The following is a 24,481-nucleotide window of genomic DNA, read 5'->3' on the forward strand; positions in this document are numbered from 1 at the left end:
GATGAAGGGGCATGCGATTGTGGGGTTAGGTGCCCAAAAACATAAACTTCATGAAAATAACTATACAGAGAATATACAAGTATATTTGAGGATTTTCACATTTTTCATTATTCATGGTGAAAACAGAGCAAAGTAGTCCATTTCCACTTTTAAAATAACTGATGAGGATCATTTGATCAGTGTGGTAAATAGCGCATGACTGTGCTGTGGTGTGGTGAAGGGGGGAACAGACCGGCTGCTATATGGCAAAAGCAGTCTGTGATACAAGGAACAACAGTGGGTTTTGTAAGTCAGAAGCCAAATGTAATAACTGTAAAAAAAGATAATAAATTAAATATACTCATAGACTGTTCCAGGAATGGAGAGTATCAGGGAAATCTTGGAGATAAACTATCAAAACTTAGAGCAGGGGTGCCCAAACTTTTTCCCTTGGAGTGGCAAAACTGAAACTTAATGGTGGGCCGTGGGCCAAAAACAGCCACAGATAGGATCCAAAATGTCCAAAATGTCCTTAATTGACTAACCCTGTCCCCAATGCTCAGATTATATAAATAAATAATAATTAGAGATCCTACATATTCAAAAGCCATTTTTATCACAAAAAAAGACAAGCATAAAGACATAAAATGCAAATTTTTTGGATTATTTAAAAAATATTTTTGCTAGAAACATCTGGCGGGCCAAATTTAACCTTATGATGGTATGATGGGCCAACTTAGGCAGTCATAGAGGAAAGGTTAGAAGAAGTCTGACACCAGGTTGGACAATCGAAGATCAGTCAGTCAAATATGTGTCTTGAATATGAGACGTAGAGTGAGACAATGACAGCTTCAATTAAGGTGAAAGATAGACAAGAATTTACAATAGGCCTAAATAATAGCCTGTTTATCTTGGACTTTACTGACAGAAAGTACCATTTGCAGATATGAGGGTACCTGATGCCTTTTTGTAAGTGTGTGTAGAGAAACACTGACCGTTTTTAGAATATATCTTAGTGCCAGGGAATTAAATCTAAGAAAAGATGTAGGCAGGAGCACAATGGCTCATAAAACAGCTGTTTCTATGAAAGAAACAGGCAACAAAAATAATCTGATGCACACTCCGGTGCAGCAGGTGGCGCTAATGAGCGACATGTCAAATTGTAGGTCAAGTGCGTTAAAAACACTAAAACAAGCTGAAGGGACCATTCACTGCTTAACGTTTATTGCTTCTCTGCCCATGGCTGGTGAAAGGATGCTCACAGCAGATTGAGCGCCATATTTTCACCAGAATATACCGCTACCATGAAAATATAAGGACCTGAACGACTTCGGTTGTTCCCCTGCCTCGGGATATATCTGCAGCAATGTTGAGGTAAAAACTACGGACTGAAACGCGGTTGTCTAATAACGCTATAACGACGAGTTAGCTTAGCAACCAGCTAGCTCTGTGAGCTAACAGCTAACTACAGTGATAATGTCACCATAGATAACAAACATTATAGTTTAGTTAGCTACTAACTCAGATTTTATATCGTTAACAGGGCCCTGCACAACACGTAAGGTCGTGTGACTTCGATAAAGCTGTTTTCTTGACGTTTTAGAGGTAACGGTAGTTAATATTAGCTATTTTTCGTAGCTGTTGCTAACAGTTACACTAAAGATGATTTAAGGTACTTACTGTTAGCTGAACATAACCTGATATAACTCAAATACACTCTCTGTATGTTACATCTAGCTAACATGAGTTCAGTCTAATGCAACTGTCTTGCAGTAAGTCGTAACCTATTAACGCGAAGGTCCAACTTTTTTGTCATTTTTAAGATGCAGTTTGTGGTGCTGTTGAATTTAAACTGCGTCATTTTAAAGAGATGTTTGTAATTATCTGTCCACCCCCTTTATATTGAGCAGGACACTCTACAAAGTACAAACACTTGAATAAAACTCACAACAGATCAACAGCACACACCATCTCTTGACTGGCAATAAAGATGAAGCAACACCTCTCTCTAACACAGCCAAAACCATAACTGAGCATTATAATCTTAATGGAGGTAGGATCTATTGCAGTCCAATACATATTAGTTGCTATATTTATAAAGGAACCAAACCATCCCACCATGCTCCAGTAATAGCTGCAGGGCTTGAATAAAACAAACAAATGAACTCTTAAAACCTGCTACATTCTCAGCCAAAGTAACTAGGAGGATCGATGTAAAGATGAAACACCCCATCATATTCTTTGCTGAATTCAAGAGATCCACAACATGTGACATTGAAGAGTTTATGCATCAACAACTTCTTTAGCTATGTTAAAATCCTTTACTCCAGTTAGTATATTCAGTGGCTGTTCTTCACATCAGAGGCTGGATCCTCTGAAGCATGCAGCCCGTGTTGGTGGGGCTTTTGAGGCCTTTGACAACCATTGAGCTGCTGCCCAACTGAGATATAATGTGCAGTAGTGTGATGGATTTCTCAGTTTCTAAGTCATTTAGTTGCCCCCAAAAGTCAATGAAATACCACAACTAAAAGTTCACATGATAAGCTGTGATTTTTTCCAGTTTCCAATTTCCAATTTTATGCAACATCCTTTGATTAACAGAAAAAAGTTAATTTCTGGCTTATTTATTTCTCGCCTGTGTTAGTGTGTTATTGGTCTAATGATATGTTATTGTGATGACTGATAACCACTTAAACATACAGTAAGTATATGGTTAGGAACATTTTCACATTTTCTTGACTTTCTGAGCTGACAACATCGCGTGATTACTCCATTCAGCTGCTGCTTGATGTATGATAAACTGGGATACTGAGAGCTTTAGGGTTTAGGCTGTCTCCTCAGAATTAGGTCGGAAGCTGCATTGCTCAGCTGAATTTGAAGGAGCCTTTGACATGGGAAAGTCTTGTCAGATTTCATTCATCAATCTTTCTGGAAAGCTAAAACAAAATATTTTGTCAAAAATAATATTCTCTTTCCATATTCAAAGGTAAATGCGTGTTTACTACTGGATTAGACAATTTAAAATGAGATGAAGATGCTGAATGGAATTTAAATTGATGTTTACTAATCAATACTTTATCAATACAAGAACAAACTATATTTGTCAGGCTTTTAACGAACAAGTTGATTAACTAGCCATTAAAAACTATCAAACTGATCTTAACCACGTTCTCTTTTTTTGCTTGATTGTAGCACCACTAGCAGCAAGCTGAATGTATTGGTCAACAAACTGCACGAGTACTTGGCTCATTCCACTGTTGAGGACAGCAATGGCACACCACCCTCAGAGGATGCTGATGGTACGGCTTTTTGATTAATTTAATCATGAGTGATGGAAAAATTCTCATCATGTTTACATGCTTAAGAAACATTTCGAACCAATCTTCTGTCCACAGGTTTGACAAACAGTCGCTGTTCTGTGGGAAACTCAACCGGTCATGCTACAACAGAGGTAACTGAACATTCTTGGTGTTTTGTCCTATCCCTTATATATCCCTTAGTTTTGTACACTAGTGACACCAAAGGTGTTTGTATCAATTTTATTGGAACTAACTCAAAATCTGGTCACATTCAGAAATTTACAACTTTGTCACACTAAATGGGGTTTAAGATTTGCTCCTTTTCATTACTGTCACATTTTGTATTTGGTCAGAGCCAAATAACAAATAATAAATAGCTTGCATATATGAGGGCTTTCTATTTGTGCTGGTTAGTGCTCTGTATAGGCATCTAACAACAGCAGATAGGTTTTTCATCTGCAGTATCTGATTGGAGTGACATCCATTGTCAAAGTGCAGTTATGCATGCAATATCCACTGTGGTCTACATTGATTAAATCTCATGCAGTCAGTACCAGGCTGATGAAAAAGAACCACAGAAATGTCTGTGTCTCACACACATCACACACGTTGGTTATAATGGCATTGTATATAGCAGTCATTAAAAAGTTAATGCAGTTAGAGGTTGACCTGTAGCTGTGATGAATGATATGATCATGACCGCTGGTTAGATTTTTATTTCACCTCATTTCCATTTTGCATGTGCATCTCTGGCCAATAATATGCCAGAAGTGCACTGCCACTTCGTCTAATTATGTTCCCACTTTAACCTTATCTTTATGTTTTTAGTTGATAGGAATATTATCCAACATGGTCTTTAAAATTCAGTCCATGGCTTAAAAAACAAACTAGATGTTTGCTTCAAGATCTCCCTGTCACTGTTAAGACTGACAGTCTTGTCCATCTTCTATGGTCATTTACTCAATGATTAATTTCTACTCTGTGATCAGTAGTCTAACTCCACATCTATACTTCCTATGCATTCAGTGTTTCTAGCAAGATAATATTATTGTATCCAGTTACACTTTGTTTAAGCAAACAGTTTCATTCTAGGAGACTGCAAGTCTTGTGAAAAAAGTACTAGTTTCTGAGTGAGCATCCCCCTTTTGGACATTGTGATGGTTCAACACCAGAAGTGACACTGATTACTATCAATGACAGCTAAACTAATACACTGTCTTGCTTTGTAGGCAGGACTGGATACCAGATACTCAAGGAGGTGAGTTGGCATTTCATTTAGACTCCACAATCATAGATTAAGCACCATGGTTTGAAACAGTCGAGAATTAATGTTGAATTAAATCAAGTGAAAGTTGGAAACAGTATTCTTGATAATGGATAATGATGATTTTGTAGTGTAATATGCTTATACTTTATTGATACTTTTAAAAGCTTCAATAACCCCCTGCCTCCTTTTTCAATTTCCAAGTAGACCAACCTGTGGGAAATGTTGCCAAGCTCTGGGACTTATATATTTTTTCTTATTCACTGATGTTACAGAAAACCTTCTGTAGTCATAAAGCACTCTGGACTGGATGAATCTGGGGACTCAAATGCAAGTGAGGACTTGGATTTACCGATCAACGTAAATGGCCACCTTGATATGAATAGATTGCCAAAAGGTATGTCTTCCTTTATTTACTTTTTACCTAAATTTAGGTGCAAATAATGTCAATTTATGATTTGTGTCCATGGCCTTTCAGTACAATTTTAGAGAATAATTTTAGAAAAAAATCAGAGAAGAATTTGTGTTTCTGTGGAAATTTTGAGGGTTGGTGGTTTTCTTTGCCGAGTTCTTAAGTGCCTGCATATGTTTTTAGTTTTGCTGACTGCATGACTGCAAATATTTTTGGGTTGACACAAATCCATCGTTAGGAGTTTGGTATTTTGACCTTTACCATCGTTGTGTAGTCTGTCTTTCAGCTTTAGCTCATAGTTACATTTTTTAATAATGATTGGTATGTTTTATTTAAACAGGCACTGTAATGGTGAGGCCTGAACCTGTTGATAATGGAAGAGATGACTTCAGGGGTCCAGAGTTTCGCAGCCGGAAATCAGGCGTGCTACGGAAAGAGTTTTCAAGAAAACGTGGAGGTCAGTCACTACTGGTGGATATTGTCATAAAATTGTACATCACATGATTATTCGGGCAACCATTTCTTCAGTATAATAGAACAAAATGGTGGTCACATCGATCAATTTACAGCCCATGAAACAGAGAGAAGGAACTTGTTGGGGGTACTCATCCACAGAAAAACACAGAAAATGCAAAAAACCCTCCAGTTGTCAAAAAGAGCTGAAAATTCACATAATTTTGTGTCCAAATGCAGCTTGATCAGTATCATGTAAGAAAAATCACTGATACTTGATTTTGGAGAAAAAAAAAATAGCTGCTCCAATTGCTTACTACTCCCAACAAGTTTTCATATCCTAACCAGGGGTTTTGTTCATGTACATCTTATCTGGAGAATGTGATGGACTGAGTAGAGATGGAACAGAGTCTCACACCTTCTGAGGCCCTTCATCAAACCACAGTCATAAAGATTATGTCGCTAATGACAGTGGTGTGCTTTCTTAGGAGGTGAACACATGGAAATTGTCAGTTGCACCGCATGTGGCCGACAAGTTAACCACTTCCAGAGAGATTCCCTCTTTCGACATCCAGCTCTGAAAGTACTCATTTGCAAGGTGAGTCCTCTTATTTATTAGAAACAATCATTCAGAGGGTTATTTGGATTCATTTAACTATTTTCTGTGACCTTAAGGTCAGTTTTTATCAACATGCACATTTCTTCAGAAGTCAGAAACCCTGGAAAATATATCATATATATATCATATCAATATAATATATATATAATATTTCTTCTAATCAAGATGTAAAACTGCACATGATTGTTTGTGAAAATATATACATGAAATGGTGATTATGATTAAATTGACATCTTAAAATGTTGTTACCCACTCACATAATTTGAAATCTTAATGAAGTCAGTAGTGTCTCTAGTCCTGTTTGCCTTTGGTGGGTGTCCTTCATGTTGACTGACATAACCTGGAAAATAACAATAATATCAAACAACTAATTACGTTGCATATAGAAGATGTAAATGAAAGCCATTTAAGAAAAAGATCAACAAGTCTAAATTAGTTTGAAATTATCATGATCCCACAGTGTGCATTTTCTAAAGCAGGTTAAGCAGTTTTATCAGTTTTAAGTGTATCATTATATGTAATAGCCAAATATTAAACAAAAACCAGTGTGCACATAAGCAACTCATTGTCGTTTCATATTCGAATGATTGATACTTAATTGTTTGATATTAAAAACATTTTTTCAAAGAAATTAAATTGTCTGTAATTGATGGTAAGAATTTAAAAGAGCCATTGGAAATGTATCATATTTATCACCATTGCTAACAAGCATATAACAACAATTAACATTTTAAAAATGTCTTTGTGAATTCGGAGTACAATTACAGTGTTTAAAAAATGTCTTCTGTAACTCTTCTACGACGTGTTTTGTTTTTGTTAGTCTTGCTACAAGTATTACCAAAGTGATGACATCAGTAAGGATGGAGATGGAATGGATGAACAATGCAGGTGGGATTTTATGGATTTAAAATTTTAATGGAAATATAATATTTTTCCTTAACTGACTTCATACTAAGCTTTTATCAACTGTATCTATTATTTTGTCCTCATGCAGGTGGTGTGCTGAAGGAGGCAACTTGATATGTTGTGATTACTGTAGCAATGCCTTCTGCAAGAAGTGTATTCTCAGAAATTTGGGAAGGAAAGAGCTGTCTGGCATCTTGGAGAGCAAATGGTACTGCTATGTGTGTAGTCCGGAGCCCCTGTTTGACCTGGTGGTCGCCTGTGACAGTGTCCTTGAGAACATCGAGAATCTGTGGCATCAGCATCGCAGGAGGAACCGAGTTGGCCCAATGAAGTCTGAACTTTACCACATGTTGCCACACTTACAACAAAACGTTCCTTTGGATAAATGGGATCACACTGGTATGGATGGTAATGTGGTGTTCAACTATAGCACACTGCAGGTTTCCAAGGATATCACCAAAAAGGCCAAACATTTAGTGGACTCAACAAACATCTTAAACCGAACATTTGTCAATTTCATTCATTTTGTGACAGCGAAGAAACAAACACCTGGTGTTCGCCACCTGTATCTGACCTCTTTTTTGTCTGTAATCAAAGGTTTGCGAAAATCACTTGTAGCACTCGAGGAAAGCCTTAAGGAAGAGTTCAGTGACTTGGATATCTTGAGCTATTGGGAAAAGTTCCTTTGTGATGACTTTGTTACACAACCGGTGCCAGAAGGAGTCACAGAGCTGGATATCTCTGATGCAAGATACTTGAGTGGTTTGCAGAAATTGGCAGAGGAACATCTGATGGATGATGATTCTGACTCCAAGGGCTTAGCAGATAGGAGAAGTGCACATGTCTGCCCTGGGGAAGACATGGATTCAGACTCAGAGGAAGCCAGACAGAGGGCACAGAAGATTGGCCTGAATCCTTCGGAAAGTGGGGTCAACATCACTAAAAAACTAGTTGTAAAACTTACACCTGTTGCTATGGAACAGGAGCCGTCCTCTGGTAAACCAAAGATGGAGGGCGACACCCACATGATGGATAAGTCAGAGGGAAAGGATTCATCAGAAGATGAAGAGACAGGTGGCGCTAAAGCTGACAGCAAGATGAGCAACGACAACTCTAGCGCATCTCTACACATAGAAGAAGAGCAAGGCAATAGGCGTTCTCCTCGTGTGAAGACAACACCTTTGCGTCGACAAAGTGATGTCAAGGGCAAACCGTCTGTTTCAGCAGCAGACAGTGACAGTGACTCTGATCCTGAGGAAAGTTCGAGCACAGTACCAGCCAAAAACCCTGAAGAACAAAGTCTGAGCAGAGCCAGGGACGACTCTGACTCTGATGAAGTCCCTGCAGCTCTGCTTGAGCGAGCAGCTATATCACAAAGCTCTGATGAGCCCCAGAGTGATGAGGATGGGGGAAAAGCGACAACTAAGGTGGCCAAAAAGTGTCTCTTTTGGCTGACGAAGAACACCCCGATCTCACCGGAGAAGATGCGCCGCAAGCGCAAGATGCTGGAACGTTCCCCTGAGTCCGACTCAAGCAACAGAAGAGTTAAGTCTAGAAGGGAAAGAGGGACAGATTCCTCTAGTGAAGATCAGGACTCACAGAAGAAAATACAACACTTGAATACACTGAGGTCAATGGGGAAGCCTCACCTCGTCAAAAGAGAGGACGAAGGTGTGGCTAGAAAGCAGGGTAGGATGCAGGCTGGGAAGTCTAAGACTAAATCTTGTCAGGAAGTAACAGAGTCGTCATCTTCGTCAAGTGAAGATACTAATGAGGATGACTCTGGGAGTGAGGGAAGTGATCAGAAGATGAAGCCAATCACTGAAGATGTGGCCTTAATGGGAGCAGCAGCATTTCACCAATCATCAGGTGAGTCTTGTATTAAAAAATATTATATTAGAGATACACTGATGCACTTTTTTTAGTTCCAAATTGATTCAGATCCCAGAGTTTGGTTACATGCTGATACTGATACCACTAGTAATATTATTTACTTGCAACAATCGATTACAATAATTGCTGTCAGGGGGCCACAATTAATGTTTTAGTTGCACCTATACTGCCGTGTTAAAATATGTGCTGTGAAGAGGGTGTGTGAATCTTATTCCCATTTGAACAATTAAGAAACAAGTGCGCTGATGCTACAAAGGGTGTCAAGATTCATGTTAGCAAGATTTATTGAGACAGCAAAGTACATCAAGTACGAGATGGCAAGACTGATGAGTTGTGTAGAAGCAATTCTGTGACCAAGCTGTCTCGTCTATTCTTATAAGATAATAAAATGTGGTAGTTTCTTTTAGCATTTAAGTTAAATGCAGCTTACAGGTTTGTCTGTTGGATGTTATTTCTCAGCTAAAAAACATGACGTGCTTAATTAAACATTTTATTTTTCCAATTTCATTGTTTTTGTAGGAGATGAGGAGCAGTCTGGGCCCTCGTGGGCAGCAGAAGATGATGACGATCCTGAAAATAGGTATGGTTCCAAAAGCCCGGATGTAAAGTTTGTAAAACACCCTAAGTGTGGAAGAAAGGCTGCACCTTCGAACCCCGACTACCGTGCCAAATCTCATAACACACCTGTCATTAAGACTCAGGTCCAGCCTATTCAAACAAGACCAAAACGTAGCTGCAGTAGAGCCCCAGCAATTAAATACACTTTCTAGAGGTACACTGTGAAGCCAACTTTATGATGCAATGAGACTGAACCTGGCTTAGATCAGGCTTGTGAGTGATGAGCAACATACTCTGCTTGTCTATGTTTTATTTAGTGTTCAATCCAGTATATATGTAAATGCTAGAGATACATTTTAATGAAGATTTTTATTATAAGTCTTATTTCGTACGCCATACTTGTGTTCTTTCCCTGGCATACTAAGCTGGTACAAAAGGGAAAACGTTTCAGTTGACACGTTGAAGTGGCTTGACCAATGAAACTTACTTAGCCTTACAGCTCAACCTGTTAATGCACTACAGGTTTGTTTTCATGATAATATTTTAACATATTTAGGAAATTTCGAACGTCAGTTTGCTCTTGTTCAACGAACTGTTGGGCCCCATTGGGCAGCATTGTTATCTTAAGTAAATTGCATATTGTTAATTACGGTGAAGTATAAAGTTTTAAACATGCCTGCCAGACTATCCACACACAATTACATTTCAAAAACAAAATAAAATTGTGAGGGATTTGATTTTTCTTCATTTTCTCCTTAAATCATTACTAATTGCGAGCAAATTGTTTCGTGGTCGCTTACGGTAGGCAAAGCTGACAGAGTTGTAAGCATTTATAAAACTTTTATGCTTCACCTTGAAAACCATCTTTTTGATATTCTGCTCTTAAATTAACCTTCAAGTTTACAGTTATGGTGTGGCAATGTCCCCAACTATGATATAGCAAAAGGATTGTTAAAATATTTGTACCTGGCTCTGTAAATGCATTTTAGCTTTATGTAATTAAGCTTTTCAGTTCTTTTAGGCACAAAAGTTGCATTTCCTTCCTGTTACAGCCCTTGTTCATTCCGGCCGCCAAGTATATTTAGTAATTCTTCTTCCACACATGACCTGAGCTTGATTTAGTGGTGTGTTTCCATGAATGGGCTTATATTTGATGCCTATGTTGATATATTGTTTCAGAGTGTCGTTTATTATTTTGTTTTGAAAAAGACAACAATGATGGTATCATGAACATCTGTAAATCTCAGGATTGGTTATAGGGCTGCTCTCACCGTCCAACTGACAAACATTTGAACATTTTAGAAATGTTTTCTGGTATTAAACCTCCACAGCCCTCACCCTAAAACACCATAAACAATTGATACATTTCTGTTGTTTTTTTAATTATTTTTTTGAGTTAAGTTTTGTAATATGCAAATCATGGTAGACACCAATGTTAACGGCCAATTGCTGTGGAAGTATTTGTCATTTGACATTCCTTATTCGATATTAAAGGCATCAACCTCAAGGCTCTGGTATTTGCACTTGGCTACCATGATGAGAAATAGATTTTATTTGGATGTCATACATATATAGTGTGTCTTTTTTCACATGCAGGCTACTCGCTCTGATGTAAAGAAGTACTGCCTTTTCACAAAAGTTCAGTAATGTTTTTCCAGCTACATCTTGCAACCTTTTTGCGGACCAGTGACCTGCAATCCCACCTGATGTAGTTCAGAGCAGGCTTTATGGCACATTGACATTGATTCACAGGATGTCTTGAGTTCTCATTTGTATTAAATTATGTCAGAGCCTCTGACTCATTCAGTGTATTACTGGCTTCATTGACTGTGTCAAGAATCTCAAGCAAAAGTTATAAACCAAATTATGTCAATGAGGGGATGACATTCGGCTCATTGTAAGTATTTAGGCTATGATGGGTGGAGCATCCATTTAGCATTCATGTTAACAAATGACATTGATATTCCACTGCTACTATTCACTTGACACAATCTTGATAGAAGACCAACCTTAGCTCTCCCTTGTATGTTTTAGTGATGTCATATTTGAGATACAGATACACCTGGTCAAAGTGCTGTTGTAGTTTGGAGCCGACATGTCTTTTTCAGATTTTGTGTCCCTATCAAGAAAGTTTAATACTGGCATAGTATAAAAGAGAGTTCAGAGTGGGTGTCATTTCGTTTCTCCAACAGTGCTGCTTTCACAAAAATTCTCTTAAATGGTTGTCTAACTCAAATCATGACGACATACTTTTATCTGTCTAAGAATATTGACACCACAGCAGCACGATGGAGTTGGATGAAATTGTTTTAGGCCAAGCCCTAAGGAACAGCACAGGGTTTGTGTAGAGATTTTGCTATCGAAATTGGATGTCGTACAACTTTTTCCCCACACAAACTGTTACAAAAGATGCAGCTGTAGAGCAATGACAAAAAACTACAGTCACATGCAATCCGTAGTTACTCTTTTCATGAATATATTTTGGCCATTCATGCCAAAAACAGTCATGCAAAGCTGCATTAATATCTTTTTTTTGGCCATTCATGTCAAGCCAGCTCACCCAGGGAAAGCCTTAGTTGTATGTGTTTGCTATGTGCCCAGTGAGCAGCTTTAATTGGAAAGAATGGGCACCATCATGGAACACTGATCCAGTTCTTGTTATGCATCCATGCTCAAAACACCGAGGAATGCACTGAGAATTGAAAACTGTTCTTTCTGGAGACAAAGTCCTGGTTAATCAAATTAATTTACAGACCTATCAACAATGTTCATCAGAGCCATAACAGTGTTTCTGTATGTTTTACCCCACTTTCTATACACAGAGTATACATTTCTGCTGACCGTTTTCTAAAGCATACAGTAGCCTTTACCATATTTACACTCGCAGAGCCTTAAACCCTGCTTGACACGTGAACGAGCTGTCGTTTTTTCCCCGAAGTAAGGAATGGCCATAACGATTAAAAACAATTTGTGTTAAAAAGCCTTCCAGGTCAGTGCTTTTAAACGTTAATGAGAAGGTTGTATATATCTGAGAATTGAGAGTGGGCTGTGAAACAACAACCGTTACCATGCAAGCAGCGACCAAAGTCACATTGTGCCTTTTTAATGACACCCATGTTTGTTTCTTATGTTTTTTCCAGGTCGGATTTTCTGACAGCACAGGAGTGAATGCGGTGTTAGGCAACAATGACTTAAATCTGGGATATTGTAGCCCCCGATCGGATTCAAGTCGTTTTTATTTTTTTCCTAAAGTCTGTTTACAGCTGTAGTGTTGATGAAGGTTCTCAGTCACGATACAGCACTTACAATTACAGCTGTATTCATAGCACAACTTTATCTTTAGAAAAATGGTCAGCAGAAATGTAAATTTTACATTGTTTGTAGTTAGTGACATAAAACATGAAAAGTACTGTTATTTACCTTTAAAATCCACACAGCATGCGATTACCAATGGCAATAATGCCAAATTCATGTGTGGCGGTATGTTTATATTATACAGTGTTATAATTTTTTTACTGTTTTGTCCTTTTTCCCAGTTGAATCATGTCAAATGAGATCAAAGGCTCCGGTCTGTTACTGCTGCTGTCGTGTTGTAATATATTACATCTTTTACAATGAACTCTCATAATCCATAAAACTGGCAGTTATCCTACAACCAGCGACTGGCATTGACAACGTACTTTGAGATCAGGATCGGACCTGTGCGTGCACGGCAGGTTGCTTGGTTCGAAAGGGCAGTTGAACGGAGAGTAGATGAACTCGAGCCAGACTCATGTCCCCTGTGAGCTGTTTGACTCTCAGTTATCATGGGTAATAACAGACCAGTGTTGGGAAATGCATGTTGAACACTGGTGAATGTTGAAGGGAAACTAATTGTGCGGACTCATGAGTGTTCAAGACCCAATATATCAAAACCATAACCGTTTTATGTTTTTAAAACATGTTAAACGTGATTATGTGCATAATTTCCTCATTTTCTAATCTTTATGCTCCACTGGAGTATAAAGGGTTTAAAAACGGATGAGATAAAGTTTCTTCTTGAGTGAATACTTATGTACAGATGTTGTTAGTAATTTGCTGTGTTTGTGTCCAACTTGTTTTTCTGCCCCTTTTCTAAGGCAATATTAAACGGCTGGTAGTACCAGAGGAGTATGTTGCCACCCAGTCAGCCCTTAGTTTGTATTCAAAAAACCTGTAGCTCATCAACAGCGACCTGTCATGACTGGATGAACCAGAGATCGATGTAATTTTTATTTTACCTTTAAAAAAAACTACAAAAACCGACAAATATCGTTGTCAGACTTGAGCCAGCACAAGACATTGTAGGAAAAAAAGATGAAAGTATTCCTGCCCATTCCCCAAAAGAGAATAAACTGAGAATATGTCTTTGTTCTTTTCTGTGAAGATTACTTGTTTGTTGTAATAAATTCTTACTCTTAAAATGACTCTGTCTCAATTTTCTTACTTTTTCTTCAACTATTCTACTTTCATGTCTTCCCGTGTGGTTGCAGTGCACTTTAATTCGTCCTTGACCTCACTAGCAGAGCTTTACACTGGCATATAATGTGGACTGACCAGAAGTGAATTCTGATGCATTTTAAGACCAACTGCACAAGGACTGTTGGCACCTAGACGACACTTTAGTAATGATTTTTGGAAATAAAATGAAATATACAAAGTCAAACTGCTATTACACTGTAATATGCCTTTAAGTTTAACAATATCCAGCTGAAGAAAATGTTACTGATCATGAAATGAACTTCAGGTACCTTTTCCTTCTTTTCTACTTTTGAAAGAATCGCTAAGAAAATGCTATTGGCCCAAATCAAAGCCAGCTACTCCTCGGGTGATGATATCTCTTCAGATGAGACGCAGGAGGATGAGTCTGAGTCGGAGGGTGAGAAGGCGGTCAAACAAAGCAAAGACGATAAGGGAACAGATGAAAATGGTAAGTTTTTAATCTAAAGTAGCACATTTGTAGCTTTTCTCTTGTGCATCTCTTATAAGCACAAGTATTTTTTTTTACAGTTTTAGTCATATTAAACAGTATCTGAATTTTAATGTCATTTTCAACCAAACTTTTTTTGAGGTAATAAAAAAGTGGAGATAATGATAGGTTATATCTGCTGCAGGGGAAGACTTGACTTCAGAATCATCTGACACCATATCTGAGGGGCCCGGTGCCAGACACCATCTTCTCCGCCACAAACTAACCCTAGATGAGGGACCATCAAGTGCCAAGGCCGAAGCAGAGGGTGAAGAAGAAAAGGAGAGCAAGCGAGGAGCCAGAAAGACAAAACAGAGCTGTAAGGACACCTCTAAGATTGGAAACTGACCTGTCCAAACAGAATGTACCCACTTTGTTCTAACATCTGATTGTGATTTCTGTCAAGCTGATAGTGAAAGTGACAGCATCGAGTCAGAGCCAGAAGATGTTGGGATGAGCGAGGAGCTGAGTCAGTCAGAGGATGAATTCGGTGAAGATGGACCCAAAAGGTACATTAATATCAGCTGCCATTGACAAAAAGTGGAAAGAATATCAATGTCTTTGTTCTAATTTTACATTTAAATCAGATTTATACCTATACAATTAATTCAATTGTTTTAAATCAATATACCATGGCTTTTTTGGATACACTGTGAAATATACTGTGACAAGTTAACGCATCAGTATCATAATAGAATAATGAACCTTCACATGGCAGCCATTTTGACTTGTCGTAGCAGGAAAAATAGAAGCGTAGCACGCAGCCCTTCTGAAGTGGTTGCACAAGCTGGACTGCACATTGAGTGGATAAGTGGATCAAATTTGTCTACACACCATGCAGTTGGTGTTGTACCCTTTAAAAGCTAGCCTATGTAACTTTTGCTGAACAGTGGCCACTTTGTAAGCAATTACTAAATGATGACAAATGCTAAAATTTAGCATAACAGTAGCACGAGTAGGATGCGGTAATATCTATATAAAGTAGGCTAATATTAGTTATCATTTGCTACTGGTCATACCAGAGCAGGTAAGGTGGTATCAGCAAAGGCACTGATGGTGTTGAACTGAGTAAGGGTGAGTTTGAATTCTTATGAGATAAATGATTAGTTCATAAGAGAATGAACGTGCTTATGTCTTGTTTCAAACGTTACATATTCTCACTTTAAAAGGTCAAATAATATACGACACACTGTACATTTAGTATTGTTTCCCCTCACTCAAATTACAGTGGGTACAGTACAGTACAATACAGTAATGCAATCAAATCAGCTTTTCATCTTAATTTTAGCTGATGTCACTTTTTATAGAGATCGCCAGAGAAAGGTTAAAATCGGGTTGGGTTGTAAAGCACACACCTTAACGCTGAATATTTAACTTCTATCCTCTTTTCAACTCTAGATCATCCACTAAAGTGAAGGGGTCACCAAAGAAACAAGTGCCCTGCATTTGGTTGTCCGACTCCAGCATTGACAAGGTAGCAGCTGATGTTACAACCAAGTTCTTTATTATTCTTATCTTTGTCTGCTCATCTCTGGTAACCTAAACTTGTTTTTGACCTAATTTTACCTTCCAGGTGAAGAAAAGGTGGCTGACTTGGGTGTCTAATGGTCATGTTGCTTGTGGATCTTTCTGTGTTTGAGCAGAGTGATAAAGAGGATGGTGATGGCGAGACGAGCGACAGTAAAGGCACCCCCAAAGGACGCAAAAAGATCCGCAAAATCATCGAAGATGTGAATCTCCGTGCAGAGACCCAGGAAGCCCTCAGAGAGGAGGAGGAGAGATGTAAACGGTTGGCAGATAGGGAAAGCCAGATGGAGGACATGAGAGAGGTACGGCACACACAGCAGCTCAAACTGGCCTTAAACTTCACTCTTGAAGAATAACGGATATACCCATGTTGATAAATGATAATAAGCACAAAACATGAGAGTTTTGTTATTCATTGTGGAGAGACACGGGAGCAAAAGGACAAAATTCTGAGTATCCGTCATTGTTTTCCAGGTAATTGACTTACGGGACGAACTGTCTCAAGTGATGGGTCCCATCACCACCAAGCTGGTCCTGGATCAGGACGAGGAGACAAAGGAGCCTCTTGTTCAGGTGCACAGGAACCTGGTGACGAGACTGAAGCCTCACCAGGTGGACGGTCAGTTTGTGCTCTCTTTTTACTAACACTGAGGAAGACATTGCTTTACTATTATGCATAACACAGCGTGTCGACGGCAATAACAGCATCACTCAACACAGTTGCCGGTTGCATCAGTAATACATTTGTGACAGTTTTCAACATCTTCAAATGAGTCTGAATTCACAAATATTCCCAAGAACAGTTGGAAATTCAAAAAATGTGAACTGATCTGCCTGGTTTCGATGACAAAATGAAACCCCTCTTGGTGTGCTCAGGTTATGACACGTTACTCTTCATGCCTGTCAAAATGTCAATAAAAGCCTTCAAAAATAGTTAAAGCATTTTTTTTTTGCAATAACCAATAAATCATCACATCTTTGCTACATTTTTTCAAATTGTAGGCCCATTTTCGTGTGAGTACAAATCTTAGTTACCGGCCTCTCTTTATTCTCCAACAGGTGTCCAGTTTATCTGGGACAGTTGTTGTGAGTCTGTGAAGAAGGCCAACTCTTCTCCTGGATCAGGCTGTATACTGGCCCACTGCATGGGCCTGGGAAAAACTCTGCAGGTGAAGGCATACACACATCCACCTCCAGTATTCTTGTTTGCTTTGATTTATCCTAAACAAATGAGTAATTCTTTAACAGGATTGTTGTGGCTGCTGGATGAATGTCACCTAGCATCAACCAGCTTTATTTTCCATGATCAGATTTGGTATGCTTTCATATGCAATATGCATAGCTGTATTTCTTTTTTTTTTTTTTACAGGTGGTAACGTTCCTCCACACGGTGCTGCTGTCAAAGAACCTGAAGTTCAGAACAGCACTGGTCGTTTGTCCACTGAACACTATCCTCAACTGGGTCAACGAGTTCAAGAAATGGCAGGACAACATGGAACGGGATGAAGTGAAAGTATGCAAAGAAATTAAAATGTTTTTAAATCGCAGCTAGACGTTACAAAATATTATGTTTCAGATGCTTTATGTCTCACTCTTGTCTTATTGTGTCCAAACACACATGTACATACTGCATGTGTTTTTTGTTCAAACACACAAGTACTCTATGTTGCAGGTTACAGAGCTGGCTACAGTGAAAAATCCTCCAGAGCGACTCAGAGCTCTGCAGAGGTGGCAGAGAGACGGAGGTGTTATGATAATGGGCTATGAGATGTACCGCAACCTGTCACTAGGCCAGAAAATCACAGATGAGGTGCTAAAGAAAGAGATGAAGAGCGTGCTGGTGGATCCAGGTACACTAACTTTACAATGGCATGACCGCTGTTAAAAGGTCTGAAACAATTTTGATCAGTAGCGGTTTTCTCCTGTGCTTTTTTTCAGGTCCAGACTTTGTGGTTTGTGACGAGGGGCACATCCTGCGCAATGAAGCGTCCAATATCTCCAAAGCTATGTATACCATCAAGACCAGAAGAAGAGTGGTGCTGACTGGCACGCCGCTACAAAACAACCTGATTGAGTGTAAGTCTGCACCGCAACGTCATATTGAATATTTTCCCATTAGCGATGTAGAATATAATCTAAAGACTACAGGAATGTATGCGTTAATTGTTGAATTCATCCCATTTTGTCCTCTATCTTTCACTACAGTTTAAATTTGATCTTTTCTAATGTTTCTGTCGCACCGTTTACAGATATTTTATTTTGAAATCAAACTCTTTATATTGATACAGCACATTTTGTTCCCACAGATCACTGCATGGTTAATTTCATCAAGATGAATCTTCTGGGCTCACTGGGCGAGTTTCGAAACCGCTTCATCAACCCCATACAGAATGGCCAGTGTGCCGACTCCACGCCGAAAGACGTCCGGATCATGAAGAAGCGAGCACACGTACTTCACGCCATGTTGGCACGATGTGTTCAGGTAACAATGAAATACTGCCAGTTTCAGGCTGTCTTTGCATGTTCAGTTTGGTTTTATATTCTTGCTCTTACGAACTTGCTTTGTCGTTCTTTAGAGAAGAGATTACTCCGAGTTGACTCAGTTTCTGCCTCCCAAACATGAGTATGTGTTGGCAGTGAGGATATCCCCACTTCAGTATCAGTTGTACCGCTACTACCTGGATCAGGTCACTGGTAAGAATCTGTCTTCACATTTTTGCTGTAAGAAATGTAATTATAGAAAAGCATATATGTTAAAGGAAAGATCTAAACTGTGATTTTCCTCAGCACGTTATATGCTGCTGTCACAGGACACGGTGGATTTGTTACCCCATGACTGTTTTCATGGATAAATATACATTTTATCCAGAGCTCTAGTTTAGCCTTAAGCTGTGTTTTGTGTTAAATTATTGTATTAAATTACTACTTATGAATAATTTCTTCTCCCCATGTCATGCATATCACAGAATATCGGGGCTCCCGTAAGTCCTTGAAATCCTTGAAAGTTTGTGAATTGGGAAAATGCTTGCATTTGTATATTTAGTGCAAGAATAGAAATTCCCTTTCGCTTTAATATTTTTCTTTTCACTTACTGTGGGTATATCGGTTATGTTTTGCTTTCTGCATGTGTGTCTCCTGCATTTTTTGCCTTCAATGTAATGATGTATTCACACTACCTGTCACAAAGCAACAGGCTACGAGTCATTTGAATGAAGCCTGAAAATGATGTGTGGCAGGCGCGACAGATCAAAGTTGAGCTGGCCTCTACTTTCAGTGGTGACTTGATGATAATTCCCGGCCTTTTGTTTTTTTATAACTGTGTTGCTAATAGTGCGATCATAACACAACAGCACAATTGAGAAGTATAATTAATTCAAGCCTTTTTAATTGTTGCCTGTGTGCTTCTGTGAAGGCTGCAAATTTTCATAAAAAAAATTCTGTGTTGTATCAGTAATTTTTCTTGATCCAACTTTCAAACTGTGCTGTGTTCAGTCCTTGAAATTGAGGGAAATGGATAAATTGGATGGACTCCTGCATACACGGTCAATAATTGTCTCAATTATAGATTTAAGTCAGGTTTAGCTGGGCAGATGTGTGGCATCTATTCACAATTCAACAACTCAACTCCTAAGACTAAATCATCAAAGGCTGAGATATGATCATCATAGGCAAATGAGCTAATATAGATGTTCAGCCATCTGAAGTCCATACATGTTTGTTTTTCCAGGTGTGGATTCTCAGACTAACAGAACTAAGGTGAGGACCGGAGCAAACCTGTTCAAGGACTTTCAGGTGCTCAGCCGTATTTGGACCCATCCCTGGTGCCTTCAGCTCAACTACATTAGCAGAGAGAACAAGGTCCAAAAACAATCACACTGGACATGTGTTGATTTCTTATCAGTCTGACAGAATGTGAAGTGTTTTTAACTGAACTTTAATTACAGGGACATTTTAAAAAGAAGGTTCAAGCTAAGGCAGCAGCTCTGCTGGGACCTGAAACCACTGAGGCTGAGACGTAAGGCCTGTTTATAATCACAATCTGCCATGACCAAGTATTGTCACTTTATTTGTTTCTCATCTAAGCTTCTGCACGTCAAGTGGCCTATGAAAATAAACAGATGCTGGGACCTTATTTGTGCCTTTGAAAGCCATGCTCAGTTAGTTAAAACAGGTGGATGTGACTACTCTCTCAAGCTATTTACACTTGTTTTCCCTGATGTAGTGGGCTGAGAGAGAATGAAAGAAGAGAAGGGACCATCGGTGACAGTAGTGCAGTGGTTACTGTCGATGCGTCCAGAGGAGCTCCAGCAGCAGAAGGTTTTAAAGCTCCATGTGTCACAAATAGTCAAACCCTTTATCTTGCACACTAATATAGTTTGTCCTGTGTTGTGTTCTGTGTAGGAGAGAAGGCAGCCATCAGCTCGAGGTCTCAGAGTCTAGATGAGGGCTGGTTCAAGAATCTGCTGTCTGAAGGAGACGCCAAAATCCTGGAGCACTCGGGGAAGATGGTGCTGTTGTTTGAGATCCTCAGAATGGCTGAAGACCTACAGGACAAAGTGTATGTTTCCTATCTGATCTGAAGTACTTTTACACACGGAAACACTGTGAGTCGATATCAAGGTGCTGACATTTTTGTGTATTTTTAGGCTCGTGTTCAGTCAGTCCTTGATCTCATTAAACCTGATCGAGATTTTCCTTGCGGCTTCTCACCACGCCAGAGAGTCATTATCATTCAAAGGTATTCTGTTTAAGGCAAAACTAATATGAATGCATTTAAGAAACTTCTTCTTTGGTGGTACTTTAGTTCTGATCTTTGTTCTTCATTGATCTCGCAGCGGGCAGCTGGATTAAAAACGTTGATTACTATCGTCTTGATGGTTCCACCACTGCCCAGTTGAGAAAGAAATGGACGGATCAATTCAACGATGCTGCCAATGTCCGGTACAAATGATCTTCAATCTTTCTATATCAACTATACAGGAATAAAATGAGTGCAGGATGTTGACAGAATTATCTGATTGTACTTTATGTATCTTTATGTTAGTGGCCGATTGTTTCTCATCTCAACGAGAGCTGGTTCACTTGGCATCAACCTCGTTGCTGCCAACAGGGTCGTCATCTTTGATGCCTCATGGAATCCCTCATATGACATACAGAGCATATACAGGGTGTACCGCTTCGGTCAGCTCAAACAAGTCTTTGTGTACCGCTTCCTGGCTCAGGTAAGCTCACTGATCTTTGTTATAAGATATAAAATGCAACAGTTCCACACTAAAATGTATAAAAACAACTGGAGCACTGTTATATATTTTGTTAATTGTGTGAACACGTTATCACTTTTGCAACTTTTAACTTTTAAACTAATATGTAATTGGAATTTTACCAATTAAAGGAACTTAATGTCGGCTTCTTGTGGTTTTTGGGACAAAATCTAGGGCTTCTTTAGCTCATGTAAGCAGTTAAGTGATTAATTTGAATAATGCAATAGGAGCAAAGACATTTGTTCAGCCACATAAATTTATGTTCATTTCAATCTGACTTCCCCCTGATATTTGCTTTATTCGTTGAAATATTCTGTATAGTTTTGTTTTTTGTGGTCGGTGACAAATTTTCTACCGAAACAATCTGAGAAGTTTAGAGGGACAGTCATTATATTGCTGCTGATTAGGGCTTGAACTAACAATTATTCACTTTCGGTCAACTAATCAATTAATCATCCAAAGTAATTAAGTCCTAAAGGTCACACACCAAAAAGACTGGAAACCACTGCCTTAAGTCCTGTATAATATGTTAAATGTCAGTATTAAGAATATACAGATATAAAGGGACTGAAGTCTGATAACTGTTGAAGGCTCCTTTTCAACAACAATAAAATAAAGTTTTCATTGATCTCCTGGAGCGTCTGCATTTTCACTGAACTCCTGTTTATTATTCTTGTCGTTTTCATGTCCAGGGCACCATGGAGGAAAAGATCTATGATCGCCAGGTGACCAAGCAGTCGTTGTCCTATCGAGTGGTGGATCAGCAGCAGATTGAGAGGCACTTCACCCTTTTTGAACTGACTGAACTTTACACATTTGAGCCAGACCTGCTGGACGACCCAAACTCTAAGAAAAGCAAGAGAACCACCTCTGTTGTGCCAAAGGTGACGCCACAGTCTTTATTCTCAGAAAAAATATAATACACAGCTGTCTGACATGAAATATTACACAAAGAATGTAGAGAACTGAATGACTCTCTGTGTCTGTTTCTCAGGATGAAGTCCTGGCAGAGCTATTAGAAATCTGTAAAGACCAGATAGTGTCTTTCCACGAGCATGAATCTCTGCTGGACCATAAACAAGAGGAGGAGCTCAGTGAGGCGGAACGCAAAGCTGCCTGGGCCGAGTACGAGGCCGAGGTAAAGAGCTGTACACTGCAGAGCATAAATTATCACGAGCAGGGCACCGTCTAGTGAAACTGCATGTCCTCAATTTATACAAGGTGTTTTACATTATAATTCTATGTGCTTACTGCATGTAAATGTGTGTTTTGTCCTTAGTCAAACACAGCCAGCCTTCCAGTCAGCTTGAGCCAGAACATCTTGGATATGAAGACCAACGAACAGCTATTGGTATGAATAAACAATATTCCCCCGAAAGTTTTTCTTCTACTTCTGCTGGTGATGTTTGTATCAACTCAGTGCATAAAAATATGTCTGCAGGAACTGCTTAACAAGACCAGAGCGAATGTATCGGTGGGCTTCCTGTCACTGCAGAGGATGAGAATCTACACCATCGAACAGTACAAGTCACTATTGGTGAGTGATGTGTTAAATAATTGACTTTGAGATTTTCATTATCGCCTTTATAGCCTTAAAATGATATTGCAATATTTATAAGGCTATGTCACATTATACTTTATATATTTCAATTTTGAAATCTCCTCAGAAGTACTTCATAAATGAAATACCTCCATATTGATATTGTGACAATATTATAGGGATGACTATTGGTTCTTTTACAAAATATTAACACAATGAGATTTCTGAGCAATAATCATCAGTAATGTGGATATAAAGACCAACTGGATAGAGGCAAGTATTAGAACAAGCAAAGTCTGGTAAGCTCAGAAAATTACATCACTTTACTGTAATGCAGCCTTTAAAACTAGTAAAAGACAACTCCCATGCTATATCACTATTTAACACTATCCAAAATCTAAGATAATATAGTCTCATATCCCGATAACTAAATCCAACTGCAAATATTTGGATTTTGATTATTCATTTAAGCAACATTTTATTTATGGAGTTTATAAAATGCACTGCAGCATTACTTGGAAGATAACAGAGGACGTAAATGGGTCATAATACCAAGCTTACGTCACAGTTGAGAGCATGTGTTGAACATTCGTTCATCTATGTTGCAGCGGCAGCAGTATCCTCAGCTGCCAGAGGCCGAAGTCCAGACCAAGGCTCAGTATTGGAAAGGGGTCGACGACAAGGAGCTGGAACGCAGACAGGCCTCTTATCGAGAGAGTCTCGCGCAGCAGCGATCCGTAAGTAATTTTTACACGTGTTCTTGTGTGTGTCTGCACATATACGTACAAACAGACATTCTGACGTTTCAATCGTATCCCTCCATAGCTCACACTGAGCATACAGGCCATACTGAACAGTCGGAGAAATCAAGTGATGCAGACGACCGTGACCGCCGTCAACCAGCCTGGACAGCCCTGAGGGAAAGAATCACGTTTTAGCAGGAGAGTGATGATTTTGATGATTCATGCTAGGGACCTTATTTCAGCTTACCGGTGAATTGAATGTATGTCTTACCACTGTAGAAAAAGAAGAGTGCCCTTTACTCTCAGAGCATTAAAACAACATGACGACAGCTTTTTTGTCAGATATTTCTCATTCCTTAGGTACTCCGTTAGAGCAATATTATTTTAAGTCCTGACATTTTTTGTTTGTTACACTTTGAGCACTTTAACCTACAATAGGGTTTGTAGTTAATTTGTACGAATGTCCTTTTCAAAGACTTTGCAAAAACTGTTGTTCAGCTGCTTCAAACCAGAAATACTGTGAGTCCAGACATGCTGGATGTTTGCTGTCCATGCCTTACGATTCAACCTTAATGTGTCACTATGCTTAACATTTTATACGTTTGTTAACAATTTGTTATAATGTTGTAATAAATCTACAAAATAACATCAAGCTGCTCATCTTATATTTCTCCCCGTGTTTGTAAACCATCAACAAGATGGAGGCCAGAGTTAGCAAATATTTAGAGCAAGCGCAAACCCACTGTGAAGTCACGTGTTGGTTTGTGGACTACAGTCACCATCTTGTTTTTTTGGAGGCTGAATTGAACATATTTGGACAAGAGGGGGACCACAAAATACAGAATGAACATCTTGGTGTGTTGAAGAAGACTAGAAGGCACTAGAGGGCACTTCTCCATTGGCTTCACTTTTCAGACGTCAATATTTCATACTGTCAATGGTTTAGAGCAAAGATATTTTTAATGTGGTAGAAGGGATGAAGAAGTGTTACGGATGGGAAAATCTCCTCACTATTGTCAGTGTCACAAAACATTGACCCT

At 39.0% G+C, this 24,481-nt stretch overlaps 1 protein-coding gene across 2 annotated transcripts; it reads left to right on the top strand.

The window, feature by feature from the left end:
* The first annotated feature begins 1,163 nt into the window (after positions 1-1,163).
* LOC311269787 (transcriptional regulator ATRX-like) lies at positions 1,164-24,093 on the top strand. 2 transcript variants are annotated; one of them, XM_084374196.1, is made up of 36 exons: positions 1,164-1,353; positions 3,172-3,278; positions 3,375-3,430; positions 4,508-4,536; positions 4,818-4,939; positions 5,295-5,411; positions 5,896-6,005; positions 6,847-6,914; positions 7,021-7,340; positions 7,530-8,801; positions 9,345-9,405; positions 14,180-14,331; positions 14,516-14,689; positions 14,777-14,879; positions 15,769-15,844; positions 16,014-16,199; positions 16,372-16,516; positions 16,957-17,066; positions 17,267-17,410; positions 17,570-17,747; positions 17,836-17,973; positions 18,204-18,379; positions 18,474-18,591; positions 19,625-19,755; positions 19,842-19,912; positions 20,120-20,214; positions 20,299-20,455; positions 20,544-20,635; positions 20,733-20,838; positions 20,942-21,119; positions 21,851-22,042; positions 22,153-22,296; positions 22,438-22,509; positions 22,600-22,695; positions 23,307-23,435; positions 23,524-24,093. In XM_084374196.1, the coding sequence occupies exons 1-36, from the start codon at positions 1,346-1,348 to the stop codon at positions 23,614-23,616; spliced, it is 5,526 nt and encodes a 1,841-aa protein (XP_084230322.1). In that variant the 5' UTR covers positions 1,164-1,345; the 3' UTR covers positions 23,617-24,093. The 2 variants fall into 2 exon arrangements, with proteins under 2 accessions (XP_084230322.1, XP_084230321.1); XM_084374195.1 differs by having other exon boundaries at positions 7,021-8,801.
* The last annotated feature ends 388 nt before the right edge of the window (positions 24,094-24,481 follow it).

The sequence above is a fragment of the Pagrus pagrus genome, assembly GCF_965226575.1.
Source record: "Pagrus pagrus genome assembly, chromosome: 14".
Classification (NCBI taxonomy): Eukaryota; Metazoa; Chordata; class Actinopteri; order Spariformes; family Sparidae; genus Pagrus; species Pagrus pagrus.